This window comes from Hyperolius riggenbachi, chromosome 5, assembly GCF_040937935.1.
Source record: "Hyperolius riggenbachi isolate aHypRig1 chromosome 5, aHypRig1.pri, whole genome shotgun sequence".
NCBI lineage: Eukaryota > Metazoa > Chordata > Amphibia > Anura > Hyperoliidae > Hyperolius > Hyperolius riggenbachi.
This window is the reverse complement of record NC_090650.1, coordinates 112,947,623-112,971,489: the sequence shown is the minus strand read 5'-3', so window position 1 is coordinate 112,971,489 and position 23,867 is coordinate 112,947,623. Positions and strand designations below refer to the sequence as shown.

At 42.0% G+C, this 23,867-nt stretch overlaps 1 protein-coding gene across 2 annotated transcripts in view; it reads right to left on the bottom strand.

Annotated features, from left to right (window-relative positions):
* UBE2E2 (ubiquitin conjugating enzyme E2 E2) overlaps positions 1–23,867 on the bottom strand; it is a 378,397-nt gene that overhangs the window by 291,426 nt on the left and 63,104 nt on the right. For both annotated transcript variants that reach the window (XM_068236135.1, XM_068236136.1), the window contains exon 3: positions 14,148–14,198. In XM_068236135.1, coding sequence (XP_068092236.1) covers positions 14,148–14,198 — 51 coding nt within the window. The remainder of the gene's footprint in view (positions 1–14,147; positions 14,199–23,867) is intronic.

Below are 23,867 nucleotides of genomic sequence, written 5' to 3'. Positions count from 1 at the left end.
TTAGCAATATATCTGTATTATTGGTGATTCTGCAGATCATCCATAATCAGGTATATATCTGTATTCTTGGTGATACTGCAGATCACCAATAATCAGATTCTCTCTGTGTGCTGACACCGCTCGTTACAATAGGGTACAATTTTCCGTCAGATCGACAGATCGAATAGATATTTCCGATTGGTCCAATCGATAGCGGGATCGATTCTCAGTAGTTATCAATGCAAAATAATTTGCTTTATTTATCGAGAGCAATTTAGATGTCTACACACAATGCAACTTTGTATCAGATCATCCGTCGATCTGATGGAAAATTGTACCGTGTTTATGAGGCTTCAGGTTTCTATAAATCTTGCAGAACGGTTGCAGACATTTTAAGAAGGTGCAATTTCCTTAAAAAAAAAAAAAAAAGGAGGAAATAGGTCAGATTCTCAGAATTTATGTAGTCTGTAAAGAGAATCCTCTGAGGGAGGCAACATGTACTGTGACTGCTTTAACACAAAACGGGAACTCACAATAATATTTTCACGGGAAAATAGCAGCAGTTCTTAGGGTAGGATAGAATGAATGATGTCAACCAGTCCTGATACTCCTGTTTCATAAAAAATGTGGCTCTCCTATCTCACAGTATAGCTGCTGTCAGGGCTTTACAAGGGGTGACTGATAGCTGTGAAAGAGACCTTTAATTCAATCGAGTGAGGAAAAGTAGTATCAACCACTTCTTAGTTCTACGACAGATTAGCACCGGTTTTGCACTATGCTACCAGTAGAGATGGGCCGAACGGTTCTAGTTTGCAGTGAACTGCGAACACTTAGTGAGTTCGACCCGCCCCCTATACTACATCATTGGGCTAAACTTTGACCCTCTACATCACAGTTAGCAGACACATGGCAGCCAATCAGGCTGCACTCCCTCCTGGAGCCCCCCCCCCCCTCACCCCCCCTCACCCTTATAAAAGGCAGCAGCATCAGCAATGTTCTCACTCTGTGTGCTGCTGTATTAGTGAGAGAAGGGAAAGACATTGGAGAGATAGGTAAAGCGATAGTTAGGAGGTCTGTTAGCTTGTTCCTTGCTGATATTTGTTGATGAAAAGCACCCCAAAACTGCTCTTTTGAGAGCTAATGTTCTTCTGATGTGTGTTTTTTTTTTTTGTTTGTGTGTCCACTGACACTGCATATACAGCCCTGTCTAATTGCTGTACTGTGCCAGGCCCAGCACATTCAATGCATACCTTTCACTGCCTCTGTGTGACTGCACTTTGCATTATACCACCAGCAGACAGGTAAAAAAAGTGTTCAGTACCTCATCTTTATTAAAATGAATGAGGCATGAATCCCGGAGGGCTACTTCCAGCCCGAAGACTAAAGCTGAGTACACACGTACGATAACGATCGTTCAAAAACGAACGATAACGACAATCGGAACGATAATCGTGCGTTCAAAAATTGTGAACGATCGTTTTTGTGAACGATAACGATCGTTATCGTTCAATCGGACCGATCCAACCCGGCGGATTTTTTCAAAAGATAATCGTTCAATCGTTGCAGTGTGTACAAAGATCGTCCGATAACGCATGTTCTTATTGCCTGTCATAACGTCACTTCCGTTTGCGCACGCATTTTTTAATCGTTCGTCGTTCAGTACTTTATACTTATATCGTTCACGTGTGTACACAATCGTTCATTACGAACGATCTTTTCGGTCTAATTTGAATATCGTGTAAACGTCACGAATCGTTCGTAACGAACGATCTTTATCGGACGTGTATACGAACCTTAAGTCAGTCCCCACACACAGCATCTCTGCCTGCACGCCGTGTGGCTGCCTGCCCCAAGACTAAGTCAGTCCCCACACAGCACCTCTGCCTGCAGGCCACTTGACTGCCTTCTCCGCCACCACCAACAGGGTCCAGGACTTCAGGTGGATTCCTGAATTTTTACGGCTGCTACCAAACATAATAATAATTTTTCTGGTGTGTGTACATGCCTAATTTTTCTGGCTGCACTGCAGCTGCAACACGAAAACAAAAGGCATGCACATGTGTCAATTCTCCTTCGTGATCATTACCCTGTCGCGGTGAAGGGCTTGCGTATCACAATGAAGCAATGACCGGCTATATGAGTGTGTTTGGGGGCACACCTGACCCAAGATAATAAGGTTGTTGCTTCATTGTGGACAGTTGTTCTGTCATTGAGCTACCTCAGCCTGGCCATATGGGCTTGAAAATCGCCATCGCCTGCACTCTCACCATCATGCACACCAGTCCAGTATGGCCATCACTACACAAACAGCTGTTTGCGGTGTATTACACAGTGAGTTTGGTCAGTCAGTGTGAAGCAGTACACTACTTACACTAACTGCTGATCCATGTATACACACGCAAGATGTTTTCAAGCACTTTAGACATCCAATTTAGCAATGCAATGGGCTTGATTCACAAAGCGGTGCTAACCTAGTTAGCACGCCTAAAGACTTTTGGGCGTGATAAGCATTGCACTAAGTAGGTTAGCACCGCTTTGAGGTGTGAAACGTCGCATAGGGTTTAATGGCTTTGCACGCGTAAAAGTTTACGCGCAAAACTTTGTGCGCAAGTTTATTTTATCACGCCTAAACTGAGTTTAGGCGTGATAATGGGCTTTTAACCAGCGTGCTAACAGTTAGCACGGCTTTGTGAATCAAGCCCAATGCGATTTCTGCCTTTTAGGGATTATAACCCTGCTGTGCGTCTAATCCGTATTTTTCCCCGGGACTTTTGGCATGTATTCCACTCCGCCGTGCCCCCCCTCCAGGTGTTTTGTTGCCAGAAACAGTGTTTGTAGCTTCTCAAGTTCGCCTGCCCATTGAAGTCTATTGTGGTCTGAAACTTTTTCGGAAGTTTGAGGTGCGCGAACCAAAAATCGGAGGTTCGAGCCATCTCTAGCTACCTGTACCGCAATTCTAGAAATGTATGCAAAACTCGTGCAAAAGTCTTCTTTTGTAAGAAGAGAATTTACTCTTGGAACACATGCAAATATGATTAAGTAGGCAAGAAATAGAAAGAAAATAACTTATCGTCATAACTGTTTTGACAGATCTGCCCCGTGTCCCTTAGCCTACCTGATCAATGTTATTCCCATCTATGGCAACCTGTACCCTGAGTGATCTCAACTGCGACATTCAGGTTGGACAAAACTACGTCTTAAGGGGGGGGGGGGGGGGGGGAACTAAAATGCTCCCATCCCAATTTTGGCTTTCTCTAACTGATATTGTGTTGGATGACATGGCATTGTTTTCAGATCTATGGTCCATTAGGTCTGCCTGAAGTGGACATGGCCCCAACATCCTCTCCTCTCCTGTCTCTGCAGGGGTTAAAGCAGGTCGTCAGGAATGTTCTCCTGGACACCTCTCATGGTCTCCCTGCCTAACTAAACTAAAAGGAACATACCCAGTAAAGTCCTTGGATGATTTTTCTGGCCTGTGTATTAGGATTAGTGGAGGCGAGTCTCTGCATCATCATTGCAGTATTCCACAGTGCTTTCCAAGAGGGAGGTGCCCCACATGCTGTCACTCAACCCCCATTGGTTGTTTCCTATATAAGAGATTCCCTCATCCTCCCACAGAGTGCGCTGGAGTAACGGCACAGAGGATTATGGAGACTGCAGGGCTGCCTCACTCTCAACCTTCCACCCGTGACTGTGTTTCTCTAAGGCAGGGATGTCAAACCAGTCCTTCGAGGGCCGAGATCCTCATTCATTTTTGACACAGCTCAAATTAATTGATGGATATGAATCAGGAAAGGTGTGGTCCATCAGGTAGAACACATTCCTCTCTTCCTCAGTCCATCCAAAACACTGGCATGGATCTGGCCCTTCAGGCCTGGAGTTCATCACCTGTGCTCTGGAAGAGAAGGTGATGACTAGACTGCAGGATCCATTGGTTTACCTGGAGTGGGGGTTCCATGCCCACAACCCCTAAAGTTAAAGACCCCATTATGCAAGTATGGGAGAATTGTATGTGGTTCATCTTTTAGGAATGGGAGACTTTTTTTTGGGGGGGGGGGGGGGGGGGAATTAGTGTTTAAAGAAGCCAGTAAATAAATGGTGCCATAGCCGTTACCCAAAGACAAAGATCAAACTGTAGTTAAAAAAATACATACATATAAAAGAAACATTTCCTATGTCTCCGTCACAGTAGGTGGTGAAAAATCTGACAGATCGGTCAGGTTTTGGGCTAGTCCATCTCCTGGTAGAGGATTCACAGTCCTTTATTTGATTACAAAAGCACTTACTGAACTGCATTTCAAGTAGGGAAGCTGGCTGAAATATTTGTATAGATGCTTTCCGGGGAGTGCTTTTGTAAAGAAAAAAGATAATAGTGAGAACCTCCCATGAAGAGATGGACTAGTCCAAAATTTGATAGAACTGTCAGCTTCTTACTATCTATTGTGACATGCATTTAGTGCATTTTATTTTGGAAGAAATATTAGATTTAGTTTATTTATATATTTATTAGTCTATTTATTACTCACTAGTCTCTGATTTCAGTGCAGCCTTGCTCCTCCCCATTTATGGTCTGAAAGGTGCTATTTAAAGAGAACCTGAAGCGAGGAAAATTATTTAAAATACATGACGTAGCTGCAAATGAATATTACATACTAACCTCACCATCACTTCCTCTCAGAAGCTCACCATTTTCTTCTTACAGTGATCCCCATACCAGTTGCTGTCAGTTATATATCAGCAGCTGTCAGTTACAACTGAATGTGCAAGGTAATGTCCATGTTTCCCTATGGCTCAAGTGGGTGATATTACTGTTTAACAGTGTGCTGACCGGGATGCTATTATGGGGTAATGGTCATTTTTAAAATGGAGGACGGAGAATTCCATTAATCACAGTGGACAAATGGGATGCAGGAGAGGAGAAAGATTGAGTAGTAGACTACACGGGAGGTATGTATGACCTGTGTATGGTTATTTTGACTTTTTCTTTTTAGTTCAGGTTCTCTTTAAAGGGTTCCAGGAAACAGACGGTGATACTAGCTGTAAGTTGAATTACAGTCTGATAATTTACAATGAGAATCTGTCTTCCAATTCTTGCAGCATTTTGGAGGCAATTCAGCCTAAATGTTAAGTATAAAAAAAGAGCGGAAAATAACTCTAAAAAACGCTATTAATGTTTTTCCAAGTTTTTTTTTTTTTTTTTGCAAAAGCTGTTCACTTCCAGCTCAAACTGTACAAAAAGTTAAAATCTCTACACCAAAACGCTCCAAAAATCTTAAAGCGCCAACATGTTCCGTGGCGGTGTACAAAGTAGGAAAACAAAAAGGGGCACATCATAATACAATGATATACATCAAATATGGACACTGGTACAAAATACAGAACTGGCAATTACAATGACAAACGTAACATGATGAATAAATTGTATAACAGAATGCAAGCTATGAAATGAACAAGCCCTTGCGACCTTACAATCTAAAGGTGGTTCTCTTTACAAGTCACAACAAATGCTATAATAATTTCCAAGGCGGCAACTCTCTGCCCCACCCCTGATTGGCCACGGTGCTGTGTACATTCAACCCACATACGCCCTCTTCAGTCCCGCCCCACTCTGATTGGCCACAGCACAGATTTTATGGCGTGTGTTACGTCCAGTTAGATGGCACACGTACTCCTGCTCAGCGCTGCATAGCGTGTACCACCAGCTAGTATAAAATAAAAGCTGATGTGAGACTGAGTCACAGCTAGACATATCATACACAAATACCTACAACTAGTTTATTTTCAGTGACAAATGACATGCAGGCTTTAGAAGGAGCTCTGCTAATGGTACATAAAAGTCTATTCAGGAAAATATGCCATCATCGTTTCCATTTTTACAAGCTTTGCTTTCTACCGCTAACCAGAGAAAGGCATCTGACACATGAGGACTTGTCACTTTCCAGCTCGAGGTGACGCTGCCCGCTGTGACAGCTCCCTGATGCCTTGTCACACTGAAGAAGGCATTTGAGGTAACATTAAATTTAAATACCATTTAAATATGTGCAGTTCTATGTTCTAGGAATTTGACAACACATACATAATTTATTATTTAGAGAATAATAAGCCTATCAAGCCAGCCTATTTGTAATAGTCTGGCAATAAAATATACATTAGTTTGAAACGTTTAACTTTCTGCATTGTTTTCAGCTAAATGCTGCAGGATGGGAAATGACTTTATTAGTGTATTAATAAAAAATGCATTTTTCAGTAACATCTCAAACTTAAAGAGAATCTGTACTCTAAAATTCTTACAATAAAAAGCATACCATTCTATTCATTATGTTCTCCTGGGCCCCTCTGTGCTGTTTCTGCCACTCCCTGCTGCAATCCTGGCTTGTAATTGCCAGTTTTAGGCAGCGTTTACAAACAAAAGACATGGCTTCTAACCAGCTTGTGATAGGCTGAGAGGAGCTCAGTCTGTGACTCACACAGAGCCTGCAGGGGGCGTGGAGAGGGTGTGTATAGCTTTTATCCTATTACAAACAGAGCAGCACATTCCTGCCTGAGCCCAACAAAGCCGTCAGAGGAAAGAAGATTCGATTATATAACAGAGATAATACAGCCACTGTGCAACTAGGAAAGGCTGCAGTAAGACAGACCACATTAGAACAGGTATATGAACTTATAGGATAGAAGAAATAAGGCTGAAAATTTTGTTACAGAGTCTCTTTAACTGCGGCAGTTATAGACTCTGGTTATATCTTCAGATTTAGCATTCATTCTGCGTCCCTCACATGCAGGCCTCTTATTGTAACTAGATCAGCAATGTAGCAGAAATGCTGCAGAACAAAACACAGCACAATGGTTACAAAATATTCCCACAGAAGTTTATTCCTTCCTGCATGATAATCACTGCAGCCAACAAGAGCAATCTGTGGAGCTCCGACTGATCTGATGTAACAAATTTCTGCAAGTCTCCAAAGCCATACACAACCAATCACATTGGCTGTTTTAAGGCCCAACTCTAAACACCAATGTCTTCCCTGCCTGATGTATGCACTAGAGTGTTTTTTGTTGTGGTGGTTGTTGTTGTTGTTTTCAGGGCTGTGGATTCGGAGTCGGAGTCGAGGAGTCGGAGCAATTTTCGGTACCTGGAGTCAGAGTTAGAGGTTTCATAAATTGAGGAGTCGGTTGTCGGAGTCCGTTGATTTTTGTACCAAATCCAGAGTCCTGGTAAGTATAAGACTAAGGAGTCGGAGTTGAGGAGTTGGAAGCATTTTGGGTACCTGGAGTCTGAGTCGGTGGTTTAATAAACTGAGGAGTCGTAGTTGGAAGAGGTTTGTACCGACTCCACAGCCCTGGCTGTTTTTACCTATTCATAAAGGTGCCCATTAACTGTACAATTTTCTCATCATACGCGATCATTCGATGGGATTTGAACAATCATAACTAATCGGAAGGCAGTTATCGATTGTTTCCATTAACGGAATGATTTAAGAAGGTCTTACATTCCGATTCGACCAAAAAAATCCAACTTTTGGGTCGATAATTTTTCCTTTTCTGATCGACCAAAGAATCGTATCACATCGATCTGCGCCACATATGGCACAGTTTTCTATACAATTGGATCATAAAAAGTGCATTGAAAGATCAAATATGAAGGAAGAATTGGATAGTTAATGGGCACCTTTATGGTGCTCATACATGGTACAATTTTTTTTTCATCCAATCTTACCATTTCTATGTAATATAAAGGGAACTGCCTAAATTATCCTTTCAGTATATTCACTTAATTTACCCTTATACTACATAGAAATGGTAAGATTGTATGGAAAAAATTGATTAAAGTTATATTTCCTCATAAAAAGAGCCAAGCAAAACGGTCAGTAGTTAGAGAGTTACAGGGAGTGATGAGTGGAGGATTTGGCACAGTCTGCTAACAAGTTTGGGTGTCTAATAACTGACGTGGCAGATGAGCTGCAACACTACCAAAAACTAAGTCACAAACAGAGTGCTGGTCAGCTAAAAGAAGCGCAAGCTAATTTGGGCATGGCTGTCAATTGAGCTGTTCCAGGGAAGCTTAAAAGGGACACTGTAGGGGGGTCAGGGGAAAATGAGTTGAAATTACCCGGAGCTTCTAATGGTCCCCCACAGATATCCTGTGCCCGCGCAGCCACTTACCGATGCTCCGGCCCCGCCTCCGGTTCACTTCTGGAATTTCAGATTTTAAAGTCTGAAAACCACTGCGCCTCCGTTGCCGTGTCCTCGATCCCGTTGATGTCATCAAGAGCGCACAGCGCAGGCTCAGTATGGTCTGTGTCCACGCAGTACGCTCCTGGTGACATCAGCGGGATCGAGGACACGGCAACGCAACGCAACGCAGGCGCAGTGGTTTTCAGACTTTAAAGTCTGAAATTCTAGACGTGAACCGGAGGCGGACTGGAGCATCGGTGAGTGGCTGCGCAGGCACAGGATGTCTGCGGGGGACCATTAGAAGCCCCGGGTAAGTTCAACTCATTTTCCCCTGATCCCCCTACAGTATCCCTAACATATGCCAACATCGGTTAACATGTTCTACCCAGACATTTTTTGCTAGGCGGGTGGCATGAAAAAGTAGCCAGGTGGGGTGCGACTTGACAATGCAGGACCAGCGCTTCTCTGCTTACCGCATAGGATGAGAAGGTGAGCCGATGACAGCCGGGTGCTCTCCAAAATTAGCCAGGTGGAGAAACCAGCTAAAAGAGCCTGGGGAGAACACAGCTCCATGCCAGCAGCCTAATATCCTCTATATTGGTGCGTGACTTCGGTTAACATATGCCTAATATCCTATGAGTTGTTTCGGCAAGGCTTCATTCTGGTCGCTCCCAGGATAATTTGGCCACACGACTTAGGTTAAACTAGTATACTGAGACCATAACTTTAATGATAAAGTTGTATCGGCAAAAACCGAGCCCCAATAAGTTTGCGGACCTTTTAAATGTACGCAACAGAGTAACACTTGGCCAGGGTTCACTTGTCCTGCATGGAAATGGCTGCTTTTAGCACGTGTTTTTGTTTCCGCATATCAGTACCCTGTGATGATCCAGATGCTGCATGATAAACATTTTAGAAACTCTGACAAAACTATTAGGTCTATTTTACTGAGTGATAGAACTACATAGGCAGTTAAATAAAAAAAATAAAAAAAACACTTTTGTCAGAAATACATTTTAAAATAATGGTCCTTACAAATCTTGTAACGGTCACTAGCTTGCAGAAGTTATATTTGAGCTACATTTCCCTTTAACTCAGAAGCAATGGCATTTGCCTTGGGTGTGGACAAACATCACAACTGACAGCATGTGATATTGTAGTCCTAATGACAGGCTGCCAACTCCATTTCTCCTTAACAATACATAGGAGAGGTCTGTGAGGACTGGATGACAGGAAGCCAAGGATTGGTTGATATATGATGTATATAGTTAAGTATCAGATAACTGTAGGGCTATATACAGGGCTGGTTCTCTCATGAAGCAAGGTGAAACATTTGCATCAGGTGCAGAGATTACAAGGGCAGCATGTTTGTACTGTGTTTACACTAACAACATGCAGTCAGAGTAGGAGGAGAAGCAGCAGAGGAGGGTGAGGTGAAGAGGTCATCATTGGGGAAAAGCAGCTTGTTGTGCTGTGTGAGGAGTCTGACAGTGAGTGAGGAGTGGGGAGGCAGGAGAGCAGCAGTGTTTCATTTGACTTGCACAGAAGAAGGTAGGAGGTAGCACTGCTGTCCTAACTGAGGAGAATGGAGTGACTGAGGGTGGGCAGTTTGTTTGTCAGAGACTCACAGCCAGCCAGTGTGCTATTGTGTTGAGCTGCAGCATGTCATGTGAGAACACTAAATGAAGCAGAGTAAATTGTCGGGTTCTATGCGATCATTCCAAATCGGGGAGCGCATCCTCACAAGTTTGCCTCAGGCAGCAAAAAGTTTAGAACCGGCCCTGGCTATATAGTAGATCCAGAGCACTATATAATTGACATACATTTTTTTTAAACTCTAGATGGGCTTTAAATATCTTCTGCAATAGTGGTTCTCACCATTATTACAGCATGCACCCCTTTAAAAAGTGACAGTGCTCGCCAAGTGCCCCTTTATGCGGTTTACACCACCTCGAATACCCCCTGACATACATATATTTGCCATTAATATGCTATACACATGCATACATGCTTTCCAAACCTGCAGCTGTGGAAGACTCTGATCATAAAACAAGATTCTGAAGAGTTTCTGACCAGACAACTTTAATATGCAGGTGTGTCATACACTTCTACAAGCAAGCACTCCCACTAAGTGGAATGACAAAGTCCAGACTAATTCATCCTACATATACCAGGATATAGATAAAGAGAACCTCCATAGACATGCAATCGTCATTAAAGTAAACCTGTAACTTAAAAAAAGTTAGATCCTTATGTCTGTAGAAGGATCCAGAGGCTTCCCTGATGCTCTGTGACCTCTCCCCTGACGGCCAGGAACCTCCTCATCTTTGTGACCACGCTCCCCTCCATGTATAAGCAAAGGAGCAGTACCACTGAGCCATTGGTGCAGAGAGAAAAAAAGCCATGCACTGCGCAGGCCGTAGATTGTACCTGTGCGGTGTGGCCGCGCTCGTACACAGAGAGGAGTGTGGTCACAAGCTCTCTTCTACTTTGATATTGAAGATTGCTCAGTGGGTCCCAACACAGCGCAGGAGGGGAGCAGGAGGACCCGGGAAGCATCTGGACCACCAAAAAGGCTTCACCCTACAGAAGTATCGAACTTTTTTTTTTAAAGGTTAAAGGTAACCTTTAAAGCAATCCGAAAGCGGTCCCCTCGTTCTGGCACGGCCACCTCTGTTAGCAGTCTTTCACATATGGGTCGAAGGTGCTTGAGCGCCCCGGAAGAGGGGTCACTCTGTACTGTGCCTGCATGTGCAAGCTCTCTTGTGCATGCACAGTGTTGAGCCACCCGTCTTTTGTCTTTAGGAGCACTTGAAGGTTTCACTTCAGGATTACTTTGAGTGGGTCACTTTGCATTTTACCATTGAAAAGCCTGGTGCTTCTTTCTTTTCTGTACTTCTATGAATAAATACATCACTGTGGCCTTTACTCCCCACAGCTGGAAGTGCCACTAGTTATAACATTTCTATTGTACTAATCACAATGTGTGCAGATTTGTCCACCTTTTATGACACATTAGTGTAATTTAGCAACATTCCATCCAGCAAATGATATACCAAGAATGTGGACCGGCATCCTCTTTAAAAGCTGACATGGCGGCCACCCTTCAGACAAGGAGTTATCTGGAGCGCAAGAATTCGTTTTTTCAGCTCCATCTGAAATCTGCATCAAAGGCAATTATAGAAAAGGTCACTTCCCCCATACACCACCTTCCTATTCACGCTGTAATAGAAGTGTGGCTGTTTTATTTACAGACCAAACAGAATCCACTTAGAAACACTAAACAGGCATGTTCCTGGATGGAGTGCCAATTTCCTGAGGTGGAGTAAGATAACGGACACACTGAACTCTTTCGGGTTTATACAGAAAGAAAACAACAAAATAGTGGAAAATTTACAGTAAATCGTAGTCCAAAATAAAATGCAGAAACAAAGGTTAGCAGCACATGAAGCAGGATTATTTCATACAATAACAGGGAGGGTTAATAAGCTATCAGTAAAGTGGATATAATTGGTGCACAGAGCCAAAAAGTATAAAATATGTTATAAACAGTTTAAAAGGAGGTAGTGGTGGCCTGACCTGCAAAGAAGGACATGAACAGTCCCATTCAAAGTACAAAAAACTTTATTTGGGCATAACTCCACTATACAACACGGTTCGTAGGAAAAAACACGCTTCCTCAGGCAAAATAAATTGTAGTGTCCGAGAATCGATCTCCATGAGCGTCAGGTAACAGTCGCATAATTCACCAGGCCACGGGAGCGCGACAGAGGAGCACGCTTGGTCACACTGCCGACAACTGGCGGAATTACCGGGTCGCCTAACAAAGGATCCAGGCGGCGTGGGAAGACAGCGATGAACAAATCAGCCTAAAGGAGTTTGGAGGAAGCCCAGGGTATGAATATAATTTTTTTTTCTTTTAGGTGGTCTCAGGTACACTTTAAAGATCTGGTACCTATCATTGCAATTGTCCTTTTTAACTGTATATACCTAGGCTATAGCTCACAACAAATACCGTACATTCATTTCATTTGAAGAAAGGCAATACCAAGTCCATCCCAAACTAACTATACATATGCAAAAGCAAATCTGCATCTTTAAATATCATTGACTAAAGGGAGTACCAAGTATTGACTGTACCTCTGAAGAGGAAAAGCATGCATTTATGACTGTAAAAAGCAGAAATGACAGTTTGCATCCTATCAGAACTGGAACAGTGTTTGCAAAGCTGATAAACTTAGCTGGACAAATACATCTGATTACGTGTTTGGCCGCTGTCCAGATATGCTAGCCTGTGCTTAAACAGACAACTGCAGATTTGGCAGCATGCATGTGAGGCAAAATGTCACAGTGATCTCACCACAAAGACAGAACCAACTCTCATTGCCTAATAGATACTACTAGAGTTTTTTTTTCCGTTTAGATAGTTAATATTTGCATAGTTTTTAGTAATTTATACATCTATACATATCAATTCATACAGGAGCAAGCTTCTCAGTAGCGTAATTTGGCAGAGAAAAATAACCAGTGAAAAACAGACTATATCAACTTTCCTAATTTACTTTAAAAAAAAAAACATATCCTTTAGTTCACACTACAGTCCTCTAGTAACAAACACTCGAGTTACAAACATCACATACATATGTTTGATGTTGTACTAACGTACAGTAAGTTCTGTGCTGCTGCTATTTATTTTTGTTACTATGAGTTACAGTATTTTGTAAACGGATGTAAATTGTTAGAAGCACAAAAAAAAAAAAACACAAAAAAAAAAACCCTCCTCCCAAAATAAACATTGTCTATACTATATGTACAAAATTAACTACTTTATCTACACATACCAGTATGTATGACTTGACTTGTAAACAAATTAGACTTTGACAAACCAACTCCGGAACGGAACCGGTTTGTAAAAAGAGAACCACATGTAATATTACTTCATACAATTAATAATCATCATCATCGCCACTCTAAAATATGATACTGCAGAGTAATCAAAAACAAAACTTAAACGATCAACAACTTGATACTTAATGACTTATTAAGCGGATTTTAAATAAGTAAATAGTTCCCTCTTTTTTGTAAGCCATCACTCTTAACATAGTGCTTATTCTATGAATAAGGCAACACTGCTACTGTAGAGAAATAATGCACAGCTGGAACAACCAGGAAAGGTGGGCAGATATTGCTTTGGATCTTCGTCAAACAAGCAGCCCATGGCCATGATGCACAAAAACGTACATCTCCTTGACTTTGGTTTTGTCTTCATATGACTGTACAGTAAGTCACTGCGTATCTATCTGGCAGTAAAGCTGCACACTAGACAGCCTAACTAGCACAGCAGCACTGCACTGTAACAAAAAAGGGCCTGGTGAATTCCAGCATGGCCCTGTATTCATGCCTCAGACTACGGGCTTGACTGCTAATCCCACCTGGCACATCCATGGCACCAGTGCTGGTACAGAAGCAAGCCGATGACAGCACTGGTAGTTACTTGAACAGCATGGAGGAGTGTGGCAGAGGTATGGCACAAGTATCCAAACCAGAAAGCTCAGCCAAATACCGGGATTCACTGGGATACAACAGAGCCTCATCAGTGGCAAAGATGTTGGAGATGTAAGATGTGCAAACACATTACATCCTAAGAGTGAAATAACTTGTGATAAAAACTTGGTGCATCATTGGTAGGGTAGAGTACACAAGGAAAAACAACTTTCTGCACGAGGTACAGTGCAAGATAACGCATAATGAGAAAAACTTGTGCTTAATGTGCACGACTCATAACTTATAACAGATATTTTGTGAGAAATTAGTCTGGGCAAGAACCATGATACAATTACCTTTTCTCCTTAGTTTTCAAACAGGAGAGGTTTTCTCAACTTATCAATAAAATACAATGTGAGCCCCATTGCTTAATAATAAGTTGTCTCAAATTACCTTGTCTGATACTACTTTTCTTATCTACTCTTTAGAAATCTCAGTATTTTCCCACTTACCTGCAGTTTGGTGGTGGATCCAGTGTTATCTCGGCAAGTTCTTTCTGAATTCTAAAAAGAAGAAAGAGAATATTTAATCAAAATGTAAAATAATGAAACCTAAAATGCGAGATTTACTACTAATGGACTCAAAGCATTTCCAAACACAAATAATTTGTATTAACCGTGAATATAATAAATTATGTACATTTAGAATCCATACTGAATCATGTACACTTCAAAATCCTTAACATCCATAATGCACTGGTCTAGCTTCAAAAAAAGTGAATTTTAATTGGATAGAGTTATCACACTTTGCTGCTTGCACTTTTACTGAACACAATGGAAGAGACTACTTTGTTTTTTACACACAGGCAAGATGGCCCCTAATGCCTACTAATACTCATGGAAAGTGTGTGTTGATCTGAGTAGTTCGGTACACACAGAGTGTTGGCTTCATATTGCATTGTGCGCCGAGCTAAAATAAACATGGACATCCACATGTACGGTCCACCAAAATAAACTTTTTACAGCAGAGGAACAAACATCATCTTTGGAGATAGCACCAGCATGGTAAAGGTTTGACCTCTGGACTGTATCAGCTTAGCCTCTGGAACATAGAGAGAGAGAGAGAGAGAGAGAGAGAGAGAGAGAGAGAGAGAGAGAGAGAAGAAAATGTCTTGGGCAGTATGGTGGCTGGTTGGTTAGTACTTCAGTCAGAACAGTACAGGTAGTCCCCGGTTAACGAACGAGATAGGGACTGTAGGTCTGTTCTTAACCTGAATCCGTTCTCAAGTCGGAACACTGTACCATCTCTGTCCCCCTTCAGTGTCCCCCTCTGTGTCACATCTGCCCTCTGTACCTGCATATACAAGTTTAAAAGCCAACTTTTCTTTGACTTTTTCTAAATCGATTTTCTCAAAAACTACAAGTCTAAAATGTACTATTTTTCTCCATGGAAACACAGAATACATGCCTTTTGTATCGGCGGGTCGTTCGTAAATCGAGGACTACCTGTACATGAAAGAGGTTGGTTTGCTTAACTTTCCTCTGTGGGGTGCCTCTGAAGGCTCCAGTTTCTTCACACTAAACACTCAAAAATGAATTGGAAGGTAATTGGTTGCAATTGCAATTTACTGCAAGAAGTATATATGGTGTGAAAAGGAGTTGGTGCTATACAGGATTGTGAAAATATTTAGTACAGCTTCTTTTACTCATGTGTTTTTCTTACAGTCCCGGAGTGGACCACCTGCTAGCACCTAGATGTAGTGTGCCTATCCATGTTATTGAAATGGTTCAGGGATATTGTTGAGATGGTCTGTGCCTTGGATTCTAATTTCATGTGGTGACTAGGCCTGAACGAATTTAAGAAAAAAATAGAATTGAGTGATTTCTGTCCGAAATCACGATTTCAATTTGATTCACGATTTCCTTCAAATCAAGCTTTGTTCCCCTTCTGTGGCTCTCTATCCCCGTTTCTCTTTGTGCACCATCTGTGTCTGTCTTTGTGCCCCGTTAGTCTGTGTCTCCTCTGTCTCGCTCTTTGTGCCCCTTTCGTCTCTGTGCCCACTCTGTCTCTCTCTCTACTTGCTCTGTGTCTCTGTGCCCCCTCTGTGTCTCTTCTGTGCTCCCTCTGTCCTCCAAGCTTCAGTAGTGTTGGACATACTTTCCAGCAGGAGTCTAGCGATGTGTGTTTATCCACTCCGCCTCCTGCAGGCTCGAATGCACGGAATACTTCCTGTTCCAAAGCGGGCTACTCATGCCTGGCTGCAATGGGTGACCACATAAGTGTCTTCAAACTATTAGATGAGTAGATCACCGCAATATGGGTAGGACGCATTATTTTACACCTGCACAATGAAGCACCATCTTACTTTTTGTTTGTTTTTAAAACCACATGAGGTTGGAACCTGACTCCTGACAGAAGTTGTGAATCCTCCCCTATTGTAACCACAATGTAAAGAAAGATAAAGATCTCTGGCATGACTGTCACTTTAACATGCATTAGCCGAGTAGGAAAAACAACAAGGGCTTTAGGAGAAATGCATAATTCCTCAAGTGCCAGATCAATATCAGTATCTCCTGCTACGGTCATTATTTTATTAACAGTGAGCCTTCAGTGAAGCATACAAGTCCATCATCTTTATGTTAAAAAGAATCAAATACACATACAAAGCCAGCTGTGTACCTTGCAGCTCTGCAGTATCGATTTCATGGAAGGAAATCTGTATATAGATATTTTGACTGAAAATCCGATGTATCAAGGAGCTGAAAGTAGCTGCCTAAACAAATTTACGTTTCCATCATACTCCATTTACTCCTGTGTCACTGTAACTAATTATTTCATTCCCCTTTTATACACGCCATTTAGAAAAAGCAAAACATTTAAGTAGTGTAAACATAATGAAAACGTTACCAGATGGGATTGTAAAATGAACATTCCTATACGGGAAGCAGCTAAATCCTTAGTTAAATATATATGAAAACTGCCAAGGGCTAGATCTATTCAAAGGGCAAGTATATAACTGCCGCTCAGGAAGATGGCGCCTTAACTAGCAGCCATGGCCACGGGATTATGGCCTTTTCTTGTTTTGCTTCCCTTTTCCCTACCAATTCACCTTTTTACCCCCTGAAGGTGAGCAGTGTGGTCCAGCGTAGCCTAGGGCGCTGGTGAGGGTCGTGGGGAGTTTGGGATCTGGCGTTTTTTCTACCTTGCTGCAGCCTGGGTCCGTTGTCTGTGCAGGTACAGGCTGTGTTGAGTCCACCAATGCTACCAAGGAGGTCGGGGTCTACTGAGGTCAGAAGACAGTGCCGATCAGGAAACCTTTGGCCTCGCTGGATGCTGACCCCATCCATCCACCGGCTGCTAATGCTCCACTGCAGCTGGGAGACCTTTGGTTCAGCCCCTCCATGATGCCAGCCACTAATCCACAAGTAAGGGCCGTCACATCCGGATGCTTCTGTGACAACCAGATTATCTTGACCAGCTCTGCTGAATGCTGCCTAGGAGTTGGGACACACAGAAATTAATACTACTGCATCTTTTGAACTGGAACACCTTGGCCAGCAATGCCAGATGCCAGCAATCGGGGTCCTCAGCGGCAGCCATCACCGCAGGTTTCTTTATGAAGAATTGGGTCATCACTGCTGAACCTTTGCCTCCCTCTGCTCCCCCCTTTCAATGTCTCCTTAGGGATGACAGATGATTGGTAAGTGCGACTGGTGGTGCTGTAATATGGCAGCATCGACTCTTGGCTTTCGGACATTATCCCCCCTCTATCCTCCTAGAACCTGTACGAGCCAAAACCAATTCCGGGTACAGCCGTCCTTTGTACTTGGCAAAACAAATGATTCTCATTCTGACATAGCAGTCTCCCAAGTCCAGCCATCATGATGCTATCTGGACACCCTCTCAATAAAGATAATTTTAATGAAAATATAGCATAATCCACATCAGTGGTCAACTAATCTTTTCCCCTGAACATTATCGGTGTTCTTAGCAAGGAAATGAGCAGCGCTACTTAAAAAAACAGACTAGTGCCTATGTTGGTTTCCTGTAACAGCTTGCATGCAACCTATTATTATTGGGAGCATGCAAGCTGTTACAGGAAACCAACATCCTCCAGTGGTAGACAGGTCATGTGTATGCTCGGTGTGTATTCGACCCCACAAGTGGGGCTTGCACTCTTTTGCAGGTAGGCACTAGTCTGTTTTTAAGTAGCGCTTCTCATTTCCTTGCTATGTACTAATTTAATTTGTTTTTGGTCAGCTGCTCCCACTTAACAGCCATGCTTTTGGTGTATATGCAGAGCTTCTGTTTGGGTTCAAGGTGCGTTTGTAGTTCCTGGGGGGGCTCAGCGCATCTCTGATTGGAGGCCATTCTGAGGCGGCCTGGTGTTGCGCTGATCCACCTTTTGCGCAATTTTCCATTATCTGTGTTCTGCTGGTCTTCTTTTGATCAATGAGATGCAAATGCTTCTGAGTTAATGCTAATATATGTACATTTTTATGCAACAATATGCAGTTTGAAAATGGACCAATCAAGTCCCACCCAGGTTTAAACTGATTGGTGCAATTTCAAGCTGCATATATTTACTAAGTAAATGTAAATTTATATGCATTTGCATATCATGGAGCATCCCTTTTAGAGAGTATAAAGTCAATGGTGCTGACCGACAGGAATTCTTGACAGCAAATTCAAATAAGCCCCGCTAGAGTTTATTTGTATTCTTTGTCAAGGATTAAAATTGGTGAATGACAGTGTATCAATGTGCTGATGCTGACGCTACAGCTTAATTTCTTCTGAAGAAGTGACAGAGGGAATCCAAGGTACCTATATCTATGACATTTTATCTACCTCTTTCCTTACAGGTGCCATTATCAATTTCCATGTTTCCATGTTCCATGTCCCCCAACTGCTCCATTCTGCTGAGCATTAGAAAATCTTATCTTGTGCAATTACTGTGGTGCTTGGAATGCTGAGAACTTTAACTACATCATTGAATGCAGCACATGCAGTATATAATTGCACATTGTGATAGCCTTCCTACAGTGTACACGTAAAGAGACGTTCACATATTGGATACACGTTGTGAAGGATATCTGTATGGGTATTTTAAGAACAAAACATCATATTTTTGCAACATTGAGCTTGTAGTCATGATGTGAGTGTCTGTTGCCTAAAGCACAAGTTAATCTATATGTAAGATGTATGATGTGCTGTGATGTGATGTCACAGTTGTCTCTTCATCTGTGATTTTATTACTATTAAGGTGTCCATTAACGGTACAATTTTTCACTAAATGCGAAATTAATCGGAAGGTAATTATCAATTGTTTACATTTACTGAACGATTTTTTTCTTGAAAATTTGATCACTAAATCCAACTTCCGGATAGATTTTATCCTATTTAGCAATGGACCAAAGAATTGTTCCTTATCGATTGCCTTCAAAAACAGCAAATTTTCTATACAATTTTATCATTAACCTCCTGAGCGGTCTGGACGAGCTCAGCTCGTCCATCACCGCCGGAGGCTGCCGCTCAGGCCCTGCTGGGCCGATTTTTATCAAATAAAGTGCAGCACACGCAGCCGGCACTTTGCCAGCCGCGTGTGCTGCCTGATCGCCGCCGCTCTGCGGCGATTCGCCGCGAGCAGCGGCGAAAGAGGGCCCCCCTAGCCGCCTGAGCCCTGCGCAGCCGGAACAAAAAGTTCCGGCCAGCGCTAAGGGCTGGATCGGAGGCGGCTGACGTCAGGACGTCGGCTGACGTCGATGACGTCACTCCGCTCGTCGCTATGGCGACGATATAAGCAAAACAAGGAAGGCCGCTCATTGCGGCCTTCCTTGTTTATTCTGGGCGCCGGAGGCGATCGGAAGATCGCCTCCGGAGCGCCCTCTAGTGGGCTTTCATGCAGCCAACTTTCAGTTGGCTGCATGAAATAGTTTTTTTTTTATTTAAAAAAAACCCTCCCGCAGCCACCCTGGCGATTTAATCAGAACGCCAGGGTGGTTAAAATCGCATCCAAAGAGCGCATTTGGTGAATAGTACACTTAATGGGCATCTTTAGGCGATGGCTAGAGGATGTAAGACATAAGAGAAGCCATCTTAGATTTGTTCACATTATAAATCGCCAGCTCGATCGCAAGCGCTGAACGATTTATTGAGCTTTTTTTAAAAGTGCTTTTCCCTGTGCTTTGCGCTTAGAAAAGCGCTTTTGCTGAGCGATTTGTTTTTTCACTTCCTGATGTCAGTCAAGAAGTAAACGCTTTGACCCACAAAAGCGATCAGGAAATCGCTATAGTTCCAAATAAAGCAGCGCTCCAATCCAATAGTCCTTACGTCCCAGACATCCAAGGGAGATGAATCACCCTAGGTAGTAGAAAATATATTGTGCAATACTGTATATATATATATATGGAATGACACCCAGTGTACACTTCAGGACATATACGGTGATCCTCCACCCACAGAAACACTTATGGGGGTCACACTCACCGTGTATCCACTTGGATCAAAGCATATCAGCCCTCCTAATCTGGGCACGAACATATACACAGTAAACCTTTAAAAGATAAAGGACGAAACTCCCATAGTGTAAAACCGCATACTATGTTTAATTGCTAAAAAATACATAAAATCTGCGTACAAGATAGAGGAGAACACAACGCTTATCTGATTTAGGCAGCATCTGCCGCGGTCGGATCCCCCTGCATGCCTTCACTTCTGTCCTGCTAGTCCTCTCTTCCGGGTAGCGTCCTGCGTGACTCTAAGCTCCGCCCTACGCGGTTCGTCAATATGACTCATCAGGGGCTAGAGTCACGCTACACCAGGACTCTATACAAACCCACCCAGGCACCTCCCCCTTCCCAACGATTGGTCCAATTATTTTAATGAATATTGAAAGCCTCACTATTCCTCCCTGCTATCCTCCCATAGCAGGCAACGGGATCCGCGAACCGATCCTGCCATTACAGTGCATAATTACTTTACATATTCCAAATAATAAAATCCACATAATCCCCCTATTACAAAATATCACTACAATCCACAAATACATAAGTATTAATACATTTATCATATCCCAGTATCCATACATCTTCAATCAGTGTCATACCGCTATTGCAATTCCCTAATAGTTTCTGTGCCATTGTGTATTATATATGGCATAAAGTGCATATAGTATCATACAGTGCAATAACACGAAATAAACCTACCTACATATAATCTATACAGTTCAAAATTCATAAGTGCATCACATTAGTGCCTGTGCATTTCAATATATTTATGCATCATCACACACACACACACACACAACAGTGTAATACCAACTCCCCCTACCTGTGATAAGGATTGCTTTAATCCCATTCAGAACTGACCCACCCCCATATTACAAAAATTGAACATTATCCTAATATACCCCAAGATTACTACAGTCATAATCAACATTAACCAACCCACCCCATTTTATATACCTAAAGTGACATAATCAACATCCCCCTCATTGATCATAATTACTACAACTATATTCAAGTGCATATATAGCTCCTTACCCACCTCTAATCACCCATAATACTTGTTACTCCCCCCAATTAAAGTGCATATATATTGCTCAATAACCTATGTTTCACCCCCCCCCCCCCAGAGATCAACAACATATTACATCTCAGAACCCATAATCCTTACTGCTCCCCCTAGAGGTCAAAAACCATATTGATATTACCATGAAAAACACCAAACTTATTCAGTGACCCATATTCAACAAACTCCTACTGTGACACATGAAAAATATAAGAAATATTATAATAATAAGAATACAAATATAATATTAAAATTCATTAAAAAAAACAAACAAATTATATACATATATAACTTGTCTTTTTCTCAGGACCCGGGGGATGTACCTCTCTAGCAAGGCCTATTATATTTACCCTAACTTTACATTGGAGAAATTTACACCTTCCAGCAGAATATCAAAATATAATATTAGAAGATGAATAATTGCTAATAAAACAATTAATGTCCAGCTCAACAGTAAGTCCATCTGGATGTGAGGACGACATTTTAAAAATCCATTCAGTTTCTTTTTTTGATAACTCCTGCAATTTGATGCACCCTCTCCAATGTGGTACACATTTTTCTATAGCTGTAAATTTTAATTTTGTTGGATCACAATTATGTACCTTGGCAAAATGAGCAGATTATGATTTTTATACCCCTTTTTGATATTATACACATGCTCATACATGCGCTCCTTCAGTGGCCTAGTGGTCCTCCCTATATATTGCAGATTGCATTCACATTTGGTCCTGGGTGAGTACCTGCCAGTGTTGGGAAATGCTCCTCTCCAATTTCTTACGTTGTGCATTATAGGTGGTTATAAAAAGGGAGAGAACACCCAATGTCACCCTTTTCCCCATAACCCTCTTCATATAGCATTTCCCCCCTTATCCATATCAGCCACCTCCCTTTCCATCTCATAAATATAGTCTCTACAATACCCTTTTTCTATAAATCTATCAGAAAGTATAGGGGTTTGTTCTCAGTAGTTCTGTATTAATGTACAATTCCTTCTAATTCTCTGATATTGCCCTTTAGGTATAGCCCTCAGCCATGCTGGGTGATGGCAGCTACTCGTAGGTACTGTGACGCCTTCGATATGAAATATCGAATGCATCATGGAGTCACAAATGCAAGCTTCATTGCAAGCAACCAAAATGCCTTTTTTTTTTAAATCACCTTTTTTTTTCCTTCCTCGTCCCTGGCACTAGGACAGCTGTCAGCTGGCAATCTGACCTTTGTAATTACAAAACCCCTCACCTATGCGTGAAAGCATCCCTGGAAAGTTTATATGGCCCATCCATCAGATGAAGCCAGAGATGTGTTTGACATAAATTTTAAACTTCTGGGAGCATGGTGTCTGTATTTTTGACACCTTGGCCAGAGCAGCCAAAAGGCATTGACTCAGAGTTCCCTACATGAAAAGAACAGCCAAGGAGCTAACCACAGGAGGTCCGGCTAGCATCCTGCAAAAGCCACTTAGAGCAAAACAGCTGATGTTTGCACTGACCCTAGGAAAACCTTTCTGTGAACTCACAAATATGAAATCCATCTTTTGTCATAAATATGACTTTCCAAATGGGCATCAGCCTTTAGATCCCGCATATCATGAAATTCGGAACAAACCACACGATTGGAGGTTTCCGAATTTACGGTAAGCCCTGCCAAAGCAGAGATATGCATTTTGGGACCACAATTCACTCCAAACCAATCAAGTTTGATATCAATGTTCTTGATAAATTCTGACACACTTAAAAATGTTACTAGATTAACCTAACCTGTACGGTTCTGGAGATACAACTCATATCCTGATTTATATGTATTTCGGTCTCATTGGCCTCAATTCACTAAGCTTATCTCCTGTCTTTAATAACTCTTCTAGAGTTGTTACCATGGTGATAAGGCATGTAGTATTCAGGAAACATTTTACCTCAGGCAAACCTTAAGTTAACTCTTCTGTCTTTAAGTTAACTCTCCAATCCTTAAAATAACTCCAGAGTTAAAGCCAGGCTGTTAATTAACTGCGTGTGAAGGGAGGATACATCAGCAGTTACAAGTATGCATTCCCCAATATTCTCCATATTATTAATTACCCTCAACATAGGTGTAGTATCTTTAAGAACCCTGGGTAATTTCTTTACAAGGGGCTGTAGAAATCTGTCTATATATTGGCCTAATCGTTGTGTAATGGAACCTATTCCATTCACTATAGGCCTTCCAGGCGGTACTTTCAAATTCTTATGTATTTTGGGGAGCTGATATATTACAGGGATTTTGGGAGCCCTAGGTGGTAAAAATTGGAACTCCCCCCTCACTTATAAATTCATCTTACATCCTCTTTTTCAATATATTCGTCAGCTCCCGCTTATACTCCCATGTCGGATTACAGTTTAATTTCTTGTATGTGGATTCATCAAATACTAATTTGTCCAATTCAGAAAAATACTGACTTATTTAAAATCACTACCCAACCCCCCTTATCCGCAGGACGTATTACCAACCCTTTTTCTTTCAAAATTTTATCAGAATAATCCTTAAAGAGAATCTGTATTGTTAAAATCGCTCAAAAGTAAACATACCAGTGCGTTAGGGGACATCTCCTATTACCCTCTGTCACAATTTCGCCGCTCCTCGCCGCATTAAAAGTGGTTAAAAACAGTTTTATAAAGTTTGCTTGTAAACAA